We start from the raw sequence: 13,780 nt of genomic DNA, 5'->3' as shown, positions 1-13,780 counted from the left end.
CCTGGGCCTGCTAATCTCTCTGATCTGGGACACTGTGCCCTCAGGACGGACAGCCCCAGCTGCTTCGGGACCCGACCTCCCAGGCTGAAGTGCGTCTTCGTCTGACCAGTCTACCTCCCATGGCTGCTGCAGGCTGTGTCAGCCACGCAACACCCCCACCCCCACTCCTGTCTCAATTCCCACAGCCTCTTAACCAACCTGGCCCGGGGGGGATGCAGATGTGAGCTTGTCCCTGAGGACCTGTCGCTGCCTCCCCACCACCCACAGGGTGCTGCCCCCATTTCCCCTCACAGGCAAACTCCTGCCCACCCTTTGAGAGCCAGTACAAACGGTGCCTCTTTTCTGATGCTGTCCTCAAAGGTCCCCATCATTTCCTCCCTCCTCTGAAGTTCTACAGCTGTCATTTGTCTTGCCTTGGCCTGGGAACTCTTCTGGGGGGACGGGGGAGCAAACCTGGAGGCAAGTGTGAGCTGGTCCAAGGCCTGGCAGGGAGAAGGACTCGGGGATCCAGTGGGGTGAGTAAGTGGACAGCACCCTGTTCCTCTCCAGACTCAGTTTCCCAGTCTGGAGATGGTTCCTTCAGATTTCACCCAAGGACACTGAGAGCTGCTATGCCAAATCTTCCCTCCACTGTGTAACCATCCTAAGGTCCAGAAAGTTCTTCCTTACCTCTACCCCTAAGTCCTCCGTGGAAGCAATAGGAACCTGCGGGCCACAGAAGGGACAACATACTGGCTTGGGTGGAGGAGTCATGGGGTCCAGCCCCCATGTGGGTTTGCTGCTGGACCTTGAGCCAATCATCTACTCTGCGCTTGTTTCTTGTTAGGTGCACGTGTAACCCAATCCCCATGCCACCAACCCTAGCGTGTACTTGGGAAGGGTGCCTTCAGAGTGCTAGAAATGCTGGCAGTGATCAGCCTGGCCAGCCTCACCCACATCAGTCCTCACCTGTCCCCTTCTTGTCATTCCTAATGCTTGGGACACTCTTTCCTCTTCACCTAGCTAGTCTGCAAGGTGGCCTTCCCAGGAAGCCCCCTCAGCTGCACAGGCAGGCTGAAACCCTCCTCTCACAATCCCTGGGACCACAATGCTATCAGGGGCTCTGTTTTCCCCACATGAGTACTATGTGGGGACTGTGGACTAGGTACCTCTAGCACCAGCGCTGGGCTGTCCCACGGTGGTGGGAGCCTCCCAACTAGCACGATCTGTTGGCCAGAGCTCCGCCTGCTGGGGCCCTGCCAAGTTAGGCGGGGCTGCCTAATGGTTCACAGGGTGCTATTACCAGTTATGGGACCTCAGGAGGGCGTGGCCAGTCTGCAGCCACTTACCTGGCTTGCTCTGGGCACTACAGAGTTTGAGTGTTGCTGGTGACAACCACCTATGGGACATCAGGGGGCTACTTGAGGCAAAGTCTATACCCTGAAACTGCTGCACAACCAAGAGCAGCTCTTCCCCTTCAGCTGCCCACTGCTCGTTCCACTGTGACTCTGCTCCAGATGTCTGGAGGTCCCCGTACATGCTCTGCCCTCCTATTCCCTTCTAGACAACTTCCCCTACTGCCCCAGCCAGGCATTACTTCAGTCCGCAGCATCGCGCTCCAGCAGGATTCTGAGTGTCACACACAGGGATACCATCCCTACTACAGATATGGAAAGACAATCCCCTAGTTTTATAGGGAGGCCTAGGCCAGAACCCAGGTTTAATCCTAAAGCCCACGAGAATACTCCACCCCTTCAAGAAATCACTGAATCATCAAACATCAGGGCCAACTCGGACCCTACTCTCCACGCCGAGGTCCTAACACTGCACCTCCTGGTCCAGGGTCCTGAAAGAACTCTAGCTATAATTCCCACACTCCAGCGCACACAACTTGTTCACAATTTCCTGGCCATAAAGAACCACAGAGGTCATGGCCAGGAGCGATGGCTCACGTCTGTTATCCCAGTACTTTGGGAGGCCAAGGCAGGCGGATTCCTTGAGCCCAGCCCGAGCAGGAGTGAGACCGCGTCTCTACAAAAAATAGAAAACAAAAACACAACTACAGAGACTTGATTCCTATGAAGGACGTTTTCTGGGCCAGGATGGGAGCCCCGTTGTGGGTGGATATAAACCCTGAGCTCCCAACCTTCACAAAGGCTTACAGGGTCACACCAGTACACAACTTGCAATGAGGCCTTTGGCAGGTCATCTGCCTGTCACTCCACCTATGCGACTCATTATGAACCAAGGTCCGTATAGAGTACTGGGGACAGAGACAAAAGAATGACTCCCCGTCCCCTCAGGAAGGAGGGATCGTGCAGCACATGATACAGTTAGTGCAGCATTTTTCCTGGTACTGAGATTGCTCTGAAAATTTGGAGTGGTCAGAAAGGCTGAAACTCCAAAAATTCAAGACAATGCAGGAATAGGGGCAACTGTGTATCTTTTTGGTTACTCTGGAATACTAGTAGGTAAAGCTGTGGCAATTAGAAAAATAGTTGACCAGACAAGCACGGTTTGCAGACATGCTAAGGAAACTTAAACTATCTTAATTATGGTTTGGTGGTTTTGTTAAAAACAAGTTCTACACGAACAAAATTTTTGTTTGGTTTTAAACACATCTCAGCAGTGCAAGAGGGACAAAGCGGCTGGGTACAGGAGTCAGACTAGATGAATGACCATGACAGTACCTCCACTCAGGACCATTTTGAGGATTCAGCTAAAGGAAAATGAAGAGGCTCAAATTTACTCCTGTAACCTGCTCTTTGGGGAGGGCCAGCTAAGTTATCCCAGGTCCAAGGCTGGGAGTCAGTGCTTGGTACACTGGAGGAAACAGCTCAGGGCTCAATACCCCCAACTCCTCCCCCTCACCAATAAGCACTGATTACAGAGAATACCTCCTTGCCCCTCCCTAAACTTTTAGGACCTCAACTAGTACCTTATTAAGTTTGCCAACTTCAAAATGGACTTGCTTAGAAAGCTATCTTCCCCATTCCCTCATTCTTAACTAGAGATATATATTATATTCACAGTTACATAGCTATGTATTAGAATTCTGAATTCCGTAGTAAGTACCTGTCAGATTTCAGGAACTATAAAATTGAGGCAGATTTTCAGTGCACAGAACAAGACCATAGGACCTAAGGAAAGCCAGTGACCCAATGCAATGAGCAACATCTGGTTTTTGAGTAGGGCTGGCAAATGTTAACTGCAGAAGGAAATGTCCAACACAAATCCAAAGCAGCAGCTACAAAACAGGGCAGATTTCAATGCTTTGATCATTATAAAATGAAAACTTAGATTAATGTTATAATATTAAAGCAGAGACAAAAATATAATTTTAACATTGTTTTAATCAAGTAACTTAGCTGTTTGAAACAGGAAATTTTAAGACAGTTCAATAGAGCCAAGTGAAGAATTACTCTATTAGGATAACCTGTGAATAAAAGCTCAGGTTACATGAATTTGAACTCCACTGGAAGTTTGGCACCAGACTGAACACTGGTCTAAGCCAAAATTTTCTCTTTAGTGTTTAGAAGCCCTGAACATGTTTTCCTTCAGATTAAAAAGTAAAAGCTTTATAACAGAACCTCATTAGCTTGACACTGAGTATGCTGAATGCAACTTAGCTTAGATCACCAGAATTTTAGTTAATGAAAGCAAATCGGCCTTGCAGCAAGAATCTGAAACCTAGGCAACATGTGAATTTGCAAAAACGTCTTCTCTTTGGTGTGTCAAAGCACATTCCCCGCTGGGTGTGTGGCTCCTGCTCCACTCTCACCAGAGTCTATCAAAAGGCAGCTGGAGACCAATTCTTACCTCTCCAGTGAGATGGCTAGGTTTCAATTCCTTAAGGTATCAAGCTAACAAGATTTTATTACATCAAATGTTTGTATAATTTCAATGCAAAAGAATTTTACATTAAGGTTTCAATCTGTGAGATGGGTCACAAAGAAATGACAGGTGAATGATGTAAGCCAGTGCTCCAAACAAAACTAACCATATGCACTCTCAATTTCCACTGTGCACTTTTTATAGAAAAGAATTAAACGCAATAAAGTGTTTCCCTGGAAGGTGATTACTCAAATATCATCAAGAACCCCTATTGAGTTTAGACCAGCCAATTGGGCAGGGAGTTCACAAGTCATCAACTCTCCTGTGTCCAAATGTAAAGCCCTAGATGGGCTGGGTCAGGCCCCTGTCACTTGCACTCAGTGGCCATCATCACAGACTTCTTGGGTGCCTGGATATATTCAATGTGAAGTAAAAATTATCCCAAGTCTTACACCAAAATAGAGGCTCTGACTTAGAAGTATGCTTTTAGCTTTGTTTCTTTTTAAATAAGACATTTTTTGGGGAAAAAAATATCAAGTTTGAAACACAGTAACACTTATTTTGGCAAGATAGCAACCAAAATCTAAAAAGCATAAGCTACACGTCCAAATGTAAAAGGCATTAAAGAACAAACCATAAGGGGAAAAGAAACCCACACTGAACAAAAGAAAGTCTAAACATTTTGAAATTATAATTTAAACCATAAGGATAAAAGCTGAAAAATTATGCTTAGTTTTTGCTAGACAATAAGTGCACCTTTTCCTGTTTCCCCCAAGTAAAAATCATAGTTTAATATTTAATCACACCCCAAAATGAGTTTTCATCTCAGTACAAAGCAACCACTACATACACATAAAATGCTTATTTGTTAATGTAATAATTTCCCTGGCTCATCCAACGTGCAATGCACATGACTTCAAAGACTACAAATTGGGGGCAAGTGTACACAAATTGAAAAAACACAATTCCAAATCTCAAGTCCTGCTCTTGTAATTATTTATAGGACACTCAGAACATTTTTACTTCTCAGTAAGATGTTGTACTATCATTTGATTATCAGTCTACCTCAGAATATACATTACCAGATGCCAATTTGAGGGATTAGAGGAAACTTATAAAGTACTATATTTCTTAATGGCTGAACAAGGTAATTACAATTAAGTTTGTTTTACCTTCTGCTTAAGACCTCTTTCAGTCTCAGCACCTAACAATACCTAACAGGCTCCAAAAATGCTATCAGTAAATGATGATGCAACATTTTAAAAAGGAGCCTACTGCTTCAGCTTAAGTCATTCAGAGCCAAAAATCTGAAGAATGACCAAAATCAAATATTTTTATAACTGTATAAATGTGATCCAAATGTGTCCACCACTAGTTTTTCAAAAAGAAACATGCTATAAATAAGCAAACTACATCTGCCCACTGATTTGTGTATGGACTCCCTAGATGTCTCATTGGGCTTAATTACAGACCACTCACAGTAACAGATTTTTAGTATAAAGTGTAGCATGATGTTAAGCCATTTTAGCTTTTTGCACATACATGTTGCACTTCTGGCTGATAAATGAGAAAAATTTGCAGCATTACATTGTTAAGCTAGGTTGCATCCATCCCTTTAAATGGCATCAATATCAATGTCATCATCCTTGTTATCAGACTTCACAGTTTCAACTTTCGGGACACTGGCAGTCTTCGAATACACCACCTGATAAAAAATGATTTTATTGATTATAAACCTTTGTCCCAATAAACTTGCTTATAAAATAAATCAATATAAACTGTGGTCACAAAGAAGAAAACAGCCTAGATGCAGCTATCATTCTTCACGAAACAGTTTTGTTAATAGAAAAACGTAAAAGTTATCTGACATAGTCCCTAGAGTCTAATGAGTATTTTTTAGTTTTCATAGATCATAACATCTGGGGGTAGGAGGAATTTCCATCATCCTATTATGATTTTCCAAATTACTGAGAAGCTGTATTTTATTGCAACTTAAATTTGAAGTTACCTAAAGTTGCCATTTTATATTACTGCTCATAAACCTTTTAATTTCAAACATCTATTGCCAACACCATATTCAACACCTTCCCCAGTGTTTACCTCAATGTTCTCATCTTCATCTTCTTCTTCACCACCAGAAGATTCTTCCTCTGCCTCCTTCAACCATTTTATAAATGGTTCTGCTTTGACACGAATCTCTTTGGCAAGTTCTTTTGAGACATACTTCTTAGAGGCCTAAAAAACGTTCAGTACAATTTTCTTAGTTGCGAAGTTTAACTTACTTTGGATTTATAAAATCCCTCTTCTGAGCTCTTTGAGGGGACTAGGTCATATCTTAATCTTGAATCCTCAACAGAATAGACATATTCAGCAAATGTTTATTGGATTCTAAAGCAGTTTCTGCTGTTGTGACTACAAAGCTGACACAGCGGGAAGCACCTACAAGTTATACCAGTCAAGCTCAGGGATTGCATTTTAACATAGACCAGAAATCACTTCTTCATCCAAAAAATCAACAGCTCTTGTCTTAATACTTTTGAACTTGAAGAGCCCACTATGTATTCCCCACCTTTTCTGACCAGCTGATGATGACTTCCTCTTCTAAAAGGTCTGCGTCATACATCTCCTTCAAGATATGAGGAATCTTGGAGATGAGCTGAGCTTGATGCATTGCTACCACACACTCCAAACCATGAAGAAGGTACCGTTGAGCTTTTTTGTTGTTGTGACAAAACTGCAAATAGATATCTTGGCATTAACAAGCTTTTTTAGATGTTCTAAGTTGACAATTCTAGTATCCAAGTATTCATTCCCTTAAAATTGTTCCTTAAGGGTAAGGCCCACACAACAGAAGTTCAAAAACGTCAATGCATAAAGATCCCTATATTTATTTATAAGGGCCTATGTACAGCATTTTCAGATGCTCACAGGTTTGTAAGGCGGGTCAATTATCTCCACTTTCAGGAAGACAAAAAAAACGAGCAAGTGGTTAAAACGACGGTCCCAAGGTCACACAGCTGTTATCTCATTTATGAATCTAAAACAATTAGCTTACTCGTAGGAAATGGCGCCTGTATTTCTTAATCTGTTCTCTAATCTTCTCATTAAATAGAACTTCAGTCAGAACAAGAGGGCCCATGGCTTTTACATCCAGTCTTTCTGCTTCAGCAACAATTTCTTTGTCAGACGAGTCAATGATACCCTCTTCTTTCTTTTTCTGCAAATAAAAAGGAAACAATTCAGTGAAATGGAGACACAGTTTGCTAGGCTTGAGACACCAGTTAGTCCCTGCTCTCATGGACCTATTTTTCTGATAGAATTTATAATTTCTTCACAATCACAGCTCACTGCAGCCTCCAACTCCTGGGCTCAAGTTATCATCCTGCCTCAGCCTCCTAATTACCTTTGACTTTAGGTGTGAGCCACTGCACCTGGCCTTTGAATTTAATTTCTAAATGATACACAATTGCTAAAGATAGAGCCCCGAACCACCCCTCAAAAATATTTAATGAATCAACAGAAAAGCTAAAAAAAAAAAAAAAAAAAAAAAGCCTTGCATTAGAGCATTCTAAAGATACCATGAAAGTTACTTACCAATTACCCAGCTGAAAACCATAAATATCTACAAGCCCAAGGTTAAGATGAAGTTGATTTATAGATAAACGAAATCTTTTACCTTGACAAAATCAAACAGAATATTGACGCGCTCTTCAACAGTTCTTTCCAAATCGTCACTGAGTGTCAGAACTTTTGCGTGGTCACTGATTTCATCCATTCTCCGCCTTTGAGCTTCCTCAGTCGTATCCTCTCCCCAATCATCATCCTCCTCTTCTTCCTGTTTACAAAAACAAAACGCTTGGTCAAGGTCCTTAATAGAAAAAATAGTAAAGGTTTTGTCAAGTTAATAGCATCAAGTTCATTTCCTACCAAAATACATTCAATTTAATTCAAGCAACCAACACTTGGAATCCAAAATACACTTGTAATATCACACTATCCACTTCCACCACACGCCATACACTTGAATGCAACTTTAGTGCCTACTACGCCATCAACCCTGCACTCACCACAGCATGTGGAGGAGGACTGATTTCATTTGGTGGTGGTGGTGGTGGTGTCTCACTGCTGGATACAGAGCCATTTTCCTTGTCTTTACCCTTTCTATTTTTCTTTTCCTTTTCTTTCTTTCCTGTACTACTGTCACTATTCTCTGTAAGAAAAAATAGGGAAATAAAAGTTTAGTTCCATAGCTTACATTACCTCAATGCCCATCACGCACATTTAAGGCTCAGCCCCCTTCTGCTATGGATCTCCTCTGAAAACCCACATAACACAACCTATAACTCTAAGGAGCTTCTCACAAGATCAGATTTGTCACAGGTGAGAAATGCAGGCTAAGAATGGAATTGACAAAATACTGGGGCTATTAGCCGTTGGAGAAGATTAAGACAAGTTGGTGACGCCGCAGATGACCAGGTAGCGAAAGGTGGATGACTCCTTCACCATCCCTCACATAAACTCGAACAAGGCCCTACCTCAAAACCCAGCTAAACCAATAGTTGTAACACTGTTTAAGTCCATATAACGGCTTATCTCACCGAGAGAGAACACCGGAATAGGTTAGACTTTCTTGCTATAGCAAGCTCAAATTGTGTCAGACAATTGTGATCATCTGCCACAGAGTGTTGCTTGCAATGCTCTAAGGATGCCTAAATTTAATAAGGCAAGGCCCCATTCACAAAACAGTACCAGAAGTAGATCCTTCGCTGGAGTTCCCAACACAAGTCTGTTTTATAATAATTTCATCCATTCTAAAACGATCTGCCTTAAAATTGATGCCACAATATACACGGCAGCCTCTTTTTCACCTTTAATGGTAAATAAAATGATAGTACATTTTCCAATGGAGCCTCAGATTTAATAAAATATGGTACAAGAATTAAAAGGCCCTTATATTCTGGCTTTGTAACGAAAGACCTTTCGCTTGTTTCCAACAACTGGTTGTTTCCTGTTAAGATCTTAAGAGTTCATCATGAAGACTTACCAGGTGGGTTTTTGAGAATGAATGTGCAGAGTTTATGATGTGTGTCAAGCATGCCTCGATAGCCACAGGCTTTACAAGAATTACCTATTGTTTGCTTCTTTGGATTGACATGCTGCCAAAAAAGTAAAAACAAATATGTCATTCATAAGATGAAAATTCTGGGAAAATATATGATCCTCAGAAGTCATCTAAAATACCAGCTTTACAAAAGAAATTTTTTTCACAGTGACTTGCTTAAAAAAAAAGTCTGAACTTGAGGTTTTGCATCTTACTTACAATTAAGTCCGTTCTTACTTCTCAGGAACATGACTTAGTGGTATCACAGAACTGATCAAAAAGCATACATGGATTTTTCTTTTTGCAAAACCTCAAAGGTACTTACCAGATCTGTTTCAGGATTCTCACATTCAGGACAGAGAACAAATTTTTTAATGAATCCATCCAACATGTCTTGCAGCTTATTCGCCTCATGAGATCCATTGACAATGTAACGGTCATTCTTAACATCAAACTGGGTCTGTGCTCCCAGCTCACAACCAAAATATTTGGTGGGATCTATTTAGAGGAAAAAAAAAAAAACAGGCTGAGTCATTATAGTTAACTACATTAATGTTTGGTTACTCATCCACATTTATACAAACATCACTATTTTTTTAATTATTGGGTTAAACAAATGTGTTGCCCTAGTAGTTTTGTAAACTTAACATAATCAATAAATTTTAGTTTCACGTGGAAGGTTCCACACTCAACCTTTATGCTAATTAACATACAATTTAGCCAAGTTCTGCAGTTCAAAGACTGTATCCTTAATACCCCCTTTCAGGCTTCTCCAAACTTTACTTACACGTTGGAGGCCGATTAAGCGCCTTTGCAACGTCAACCATGTTGACTATAACTGTCTTGATTCCATTTCCTTTGCCCTCAACCTAAAGGAAATAAGAATTTTAACTTTGCAGTCTTCCCTGTGAAATGCAATCTTTAAAAATCTACGAAGAAAGCTAACAACTTCCTACAAAAATGAAGGTCAGTATTACCTTGGCAATCAGACGGGGCATCTTGTAGCGATAGAACTGGTCTGACACACTGCGGTTGACGTTGACAGACATTTTGGCTTATTAGTGGCTTTATCAATACGATGAAGAGATCTTTGATTGCAACTTTTTGGTATCTTCTGTCTGGAGAAGAAGGGATGACATAAACGACTGCAAGAGTTCTCGGTCTCTGACATGAAAAAATTTTCGCCACTGAGGCTGTAAGCTTCTTGCTTGTATGCTATGTTTCCCCAATACAGGTACCAATGGCTGCGCAACAGCTCTGAAAGAGAAATCGGAAAAACATACAAAAATTCCCCCAAGTTTAACATCATTCCTGATTGGGAACACGTTGCTTAACATCCCAGTAAGTTGTGCTAATTAATTCTATGTTAAAAAGCATCTGAGTTCACATGCAAAACAGCTAACATTCCCCCACAACAGGGCACACCTGGAGGAACGTAACAGGCCTCCATTTTGACCAAGCTGTAACTCTGGTGGAGAATGCCTGATAAAAACAAACCGTGCTGCCTCAGCTGCTGCGGATTTGCATCAGGCCAAAGGCAATCAGCAGGTCAATGATTTGCTTCTGTGGAGGGACCCTATTTTAACTGCTAAAAAACTAATGCAAGCCTCTCCTCCCCCAACCCAAGCCTGCTTTAACAGAAAATTTCCTCAAATATACCTCCATCTTCCCTTAGCCATCATTTTAAAACGGGGAACTCTGGGACTGTTCTTTCAAACAAATTGTTGCTTCAGCAACCGTGGCTTACTTCAAAGCAGCACTTCCTTAACACGAAACATTTGTCTTACTGGCGTGTGCACTGGGTAAGGGCGAGCAAGAGAACGCCAAGCTCCAACCTCGACCTAGTCTCCCTTTTCTTCGCTATTCAAACAACAGTTAACCTTCGCCCTCGTTCCCATGGCTACCACGGCTCCCCGGCCTCTGGGCAGCGGCTGGAAAGGCCGTCCCGGGCAGCCCTGCGAAGGGGGGTGGCGAGCGGCCGGGGCGTGGGGGTACATTCCCCGCGTGTCCCCCCGGAGTCGGCGGCCCCAGGCAGGGCGCGGAGCGGAGGAAGGAAACGAAACCGGGCCGAGGGCGCCGGGGCTCGGGCCGCCCCCGCCCCAGCCGCGCGCGATGACTCACAAATGCAGCAATTAAGGCCTGACTCAGCCCGCGACGGCGGCGGGCACGCGCGGCGCGCGCTCCCGCGGGGGAGAGGAGGGGGCGAGGGGCGCCGGGGCGGGGAGCTGGGGGCGCCGCGGGGCCCGGGCCCGCCGCCCGGCCCGCCCCCCCAAACTGCGCCACACGCCGCGGCAGGGTCACGCGGCGGCCGCCGCCATCTTGTGCGGCCGCCATGTCCCGGCCGCGCCGCGCCCGCGACTCACCGTTTTCGTCAAATAAAGACATAAACCCAACGCTGCTCGCCCGGGACTGGGATGAAGTGAGGCACGTTATAAACCCGAGTCCGAGTCGGCGGAGGCGGCGGCGGAGCGCAGCGGAGGAGCGGCCGGGCCAGGTGCCGCCGCCGAGCAGCGGGGAGGGGCTGTCCCAGCGACGTCCGGGGTCCACACCCGTCAGCGCCGGAGCCTGGCGACCTGGGCGCGGAGAGACGGCGCCGTGAGCCGCGGGCGGGTCGGGGAGGGCGCCTTCCCCGCCAGCCAGCGGCCCGCGAGGGTCGAAGGGGCGGGGAGCACTGGGCAGGGGGCGCGGGGCCACCGCCCCTCCACCGGACTCACCTCTGGAATGTTCTCGCTCTGACTGAACAACGCCGCCGCCGCGCTCAAGCTACCCTCGGCCTGAGCGCCCGCCCCCCGCACCAGACCAGTCTGCCCATTGGCCGAAGGCCCGCCCGAGCCCGCTTTTCATTGGTTCGCACGCTGCGTCAATCGCGCTTTTCCCCGCCCTTGCTGTTTCCTGAGGCTCCACTCGCGGCCTCCGCCCGCCTCCAGCCCCGGGTCCCGGCTTCCTTCTCCTCCCCGCCCCCCTCGCGTTTCCCAGAGGCCCTCGCGGCGCAGCGTTCGGGTATCGCGAGAGCAGGAACGGCCCAGGCTGGGGGCCGCGCTTTGTCGGTTTGGGCGCAAGGAGGAAGATGGCGGTTGGTCCCCTCCCCCGCCCGGCCTGCGGCTGGCCGCGGCGTCGCGGTTACTCCTAGTCGCGCGGAGGCTGTCTACTGCAACCGCTCCCGAGTCCGCGTTCCCGGGGAGAAGGCGTCCACCCGTGTTCTCCCCGCGGCGGGCGCGCACCCTGGCTTGGGGGTCTGCTCTCTGCTCTTCCCGTTCCTCGGAACGCCCGTCGTTGGGTCTTGAGGAATGAGTTGTTTTGTTTTCTTTTTTTACTAGTCAGAGAAATGCAAATTAAGAGGATTGTATTGTTTTTCCTCCCACTCCCTGGGCCCAGGTCTTTATCCCGAGTGCTGCCTTTTCTCCGAAAGTCGGGGTGGCGTGGCTGCCGACGGGACGAGCCCGTGTGATTCGAGCCAAGTCACCGTTTCGGGCGAGGCGCGGTCGCCTGTATGCTTAGCTCTGACGGTCACTGCCCTCCGTGTTCAGGCTCCCGGCTTTCCAGAAAGAGGAAGCACCAAATTAGTGTGTAACTCCGGGGCCTCCTGAGAGCGCCCCTTGGTGGGGTCTGCACCTCCTTTTCTAGGCTGGAGAAGTGCTCTTTCGTTAGTGCCCCACTGTCACTTTGGGTTCGCCTCGAATCCACCCCTCCAGTTTGTGAACTGTGAATTCCTTGATAGGCAAGCCGTAGCCCAGAGCAGGTGTTAGGAATGAGGTTCCAAGGTAGTCACTTGAAAATTATTATTATTTAGAAAGCCTCTCATATTTTAGTTCTGTTGAAATGCCCATTCTTTTCGAAACTTGGATTTTGTGTTAAAGTTTCAGTTAAGACTTTAAAAGCCCATAGTCCACCCTTCAATTTGAAGACATACTTGTCTGTAATGGAGCGATAACCTGCTCTCTTCTGGTCTCTTAAGAAGCAGTCGTGGCAAAGTCCTGAGCAGCAGTGTGGATTCCCCGATTGCATAAAATAGCAACATTGTTGAGGACAGGATGCAGTGGATGAGGGGCTGCATTTTGTTTTACGCTAGTCAAATTTGCAGGGTTAGAATTGATAGCTATGTTAATTTGTATCGAAATCCAAGATTACTCTTCCATAACTGATAAGCTTTACAAACCATTTAAGAATCGACAGTGTCGGTGGGGGAATAAAGCAAAGGCGCGATCCGGAATTGAGAAGTGATTTATGTCCTTTACCGCAGGAGGCTTTTGTGATAATCACACAGGGTGTTTACATTGGTGTATGATTGTTAAGCCAAATGCATAGCGTTTTATGAGTACCAGGGTTCCTGTCAGACAAAATATGAAGGTAGATCTCAGACATGCTGCTTCTATTTCACTGTGGAGCATGACTTAGCAATTATTGAAACAGATTGAAGTTTTTGCTTGGCTGCACTCAAATGACATTATTTTAGAAACTCTCTTGGAAAATAGGGGCGTGAAACTAAGGCTAGATAGAGGATTGCCTCCTCCTCAAAGTTTTTTAATAAATAGAAAGTAAATTTTTATATGTCTCATGGTCCAATTTTGAATTTCATTAAAGAGGTTTGCACTAATTTTAACTTTAATTTTTAGTGTACCACTCGTATGTAACATGGACAACTTTTAACAATTACTCTTGTGTTCTTTTTTCCCTTTTCTTTTTAGTTGACACATAATAATTGTACATATTTATGGGATATAGAGTGATATTTCAATACACGTATAAAATGTGTGATGATCCAATCGGGGTAATTAGCATATCCATCACCTCAGACATTTATCATTTGTTTGTACTGTGAACATTCAAAATCCTCTTCTAGCTTTTTCAAAATATACAATAAATTAT

General features: G+C 45.0%; 1 protein-coding gene and 1 non-coding gene across 3 annotated transcripts; both read right to left on the bottom strand.

The window, feature by feature from the left end:
* Window positions 1-5,058: 5,058 nt before the first annotated feature.
* EIF5 (eukaryotic translation initiation factor 5) lies at window positions 5,059-12,218 on the bottom strand. Of its 2 annotated transcripts, none has more exons than XM_069490211.1 (12): window positions 12,136-12,218; window positions 11,278-11,487; window positions 9,892-10,171; window positions 9,702-9,783; window positions 9,240-9,412; window positions 8,858-8,969; window positions 7,881-8,023; window positions 7,490-7,648; window positions 6,869-7,030; window positions 6,383-6,547; window positions 5,914-6,048; window positions 5,059-5,518 (listed from the first exon to the last, which is right to left on the bottom strand). In XM_069490211.1, the coding sequence occupies exons 3-12, from the start codon at window positions 9,961-9,963 to the stop codon at window positions 5,429-5,431; spliced, it is 1,293 nt and encodes a 430-aa protein (XP_069346312.1). In that variant the 5' UTR covers window positions 9,964-10,171; window positions 11,278-11,487; window positions 12,136-12,218; the 3' UTR covers window positions 5,059-5,428. The 2 variants fall into 2 exon arrangements, with proteins under 2 accessions (XP_069346312.1, XP_069346304.1); XM_069490203.1 differs by lacking the exon at window positions 12,136-12,218 and adding an exon at window positions 11,629-11,678.
* On the bottom strand, window positions 8,380-8,504 carry LOC138381191 (small nucleolar RNA SNORA28). The gene has a single exon (XR_011233103.1). It is a non-coding gene; the product is annotated as a small nucleolar RNA SNORA28 (small nucleolar RNA).
* Window positions 12,219-13,780: the final 1,562 nt, after the last annotated feature.

Source organism: Eulemur rufifrons, chromosome 2, assembly GCF_041146395.1.
Source record: "Eulemur rufifrons isolate Redbay chromosome 2, OSU_ERuf_1, whole genome shotgun sequence".
Classification (NCBI taxonomy): domain Eukaryota; kingdom Metazoa; phylum Chordata; class Mammalia; order Primates; family Lemuridae; genus Eulemur; species Eulemur rufifrons.
The sequence above is the reverse complement of the archived record's forward strand: the minus strand, read 5'-3'. Positions and strand labels throughout refer to the sequence as shown.

What these genes read in the sequence shown, in the direction of transcription:
- EIF5 (XM_069490211.1), bottom strand. Translation starts at nt 9,963, where the DNA reads ATGTCTGTCAACGTCAACCGCAGTGTGTCAGACCAGTTCTATCGCTAC. An exon ending in ACAGGCGCCATTTCCTACGA is followed by an intron (nt 6,548 to 6,868) that starts GTAAGCTAATTG and finishes ATCTATTTGCAG; the next exon opens with TTTTGTCACAACAACAAAAA. An exon ending in ATGAAGATGAGAACATTGAG is followed by an intron (nt 5,519 to 5,913) that starts GTAAACACTGGG and finishes ATTTTTTATCAG; the next exon opens with GTGGTGTATTCGAAGACTGC.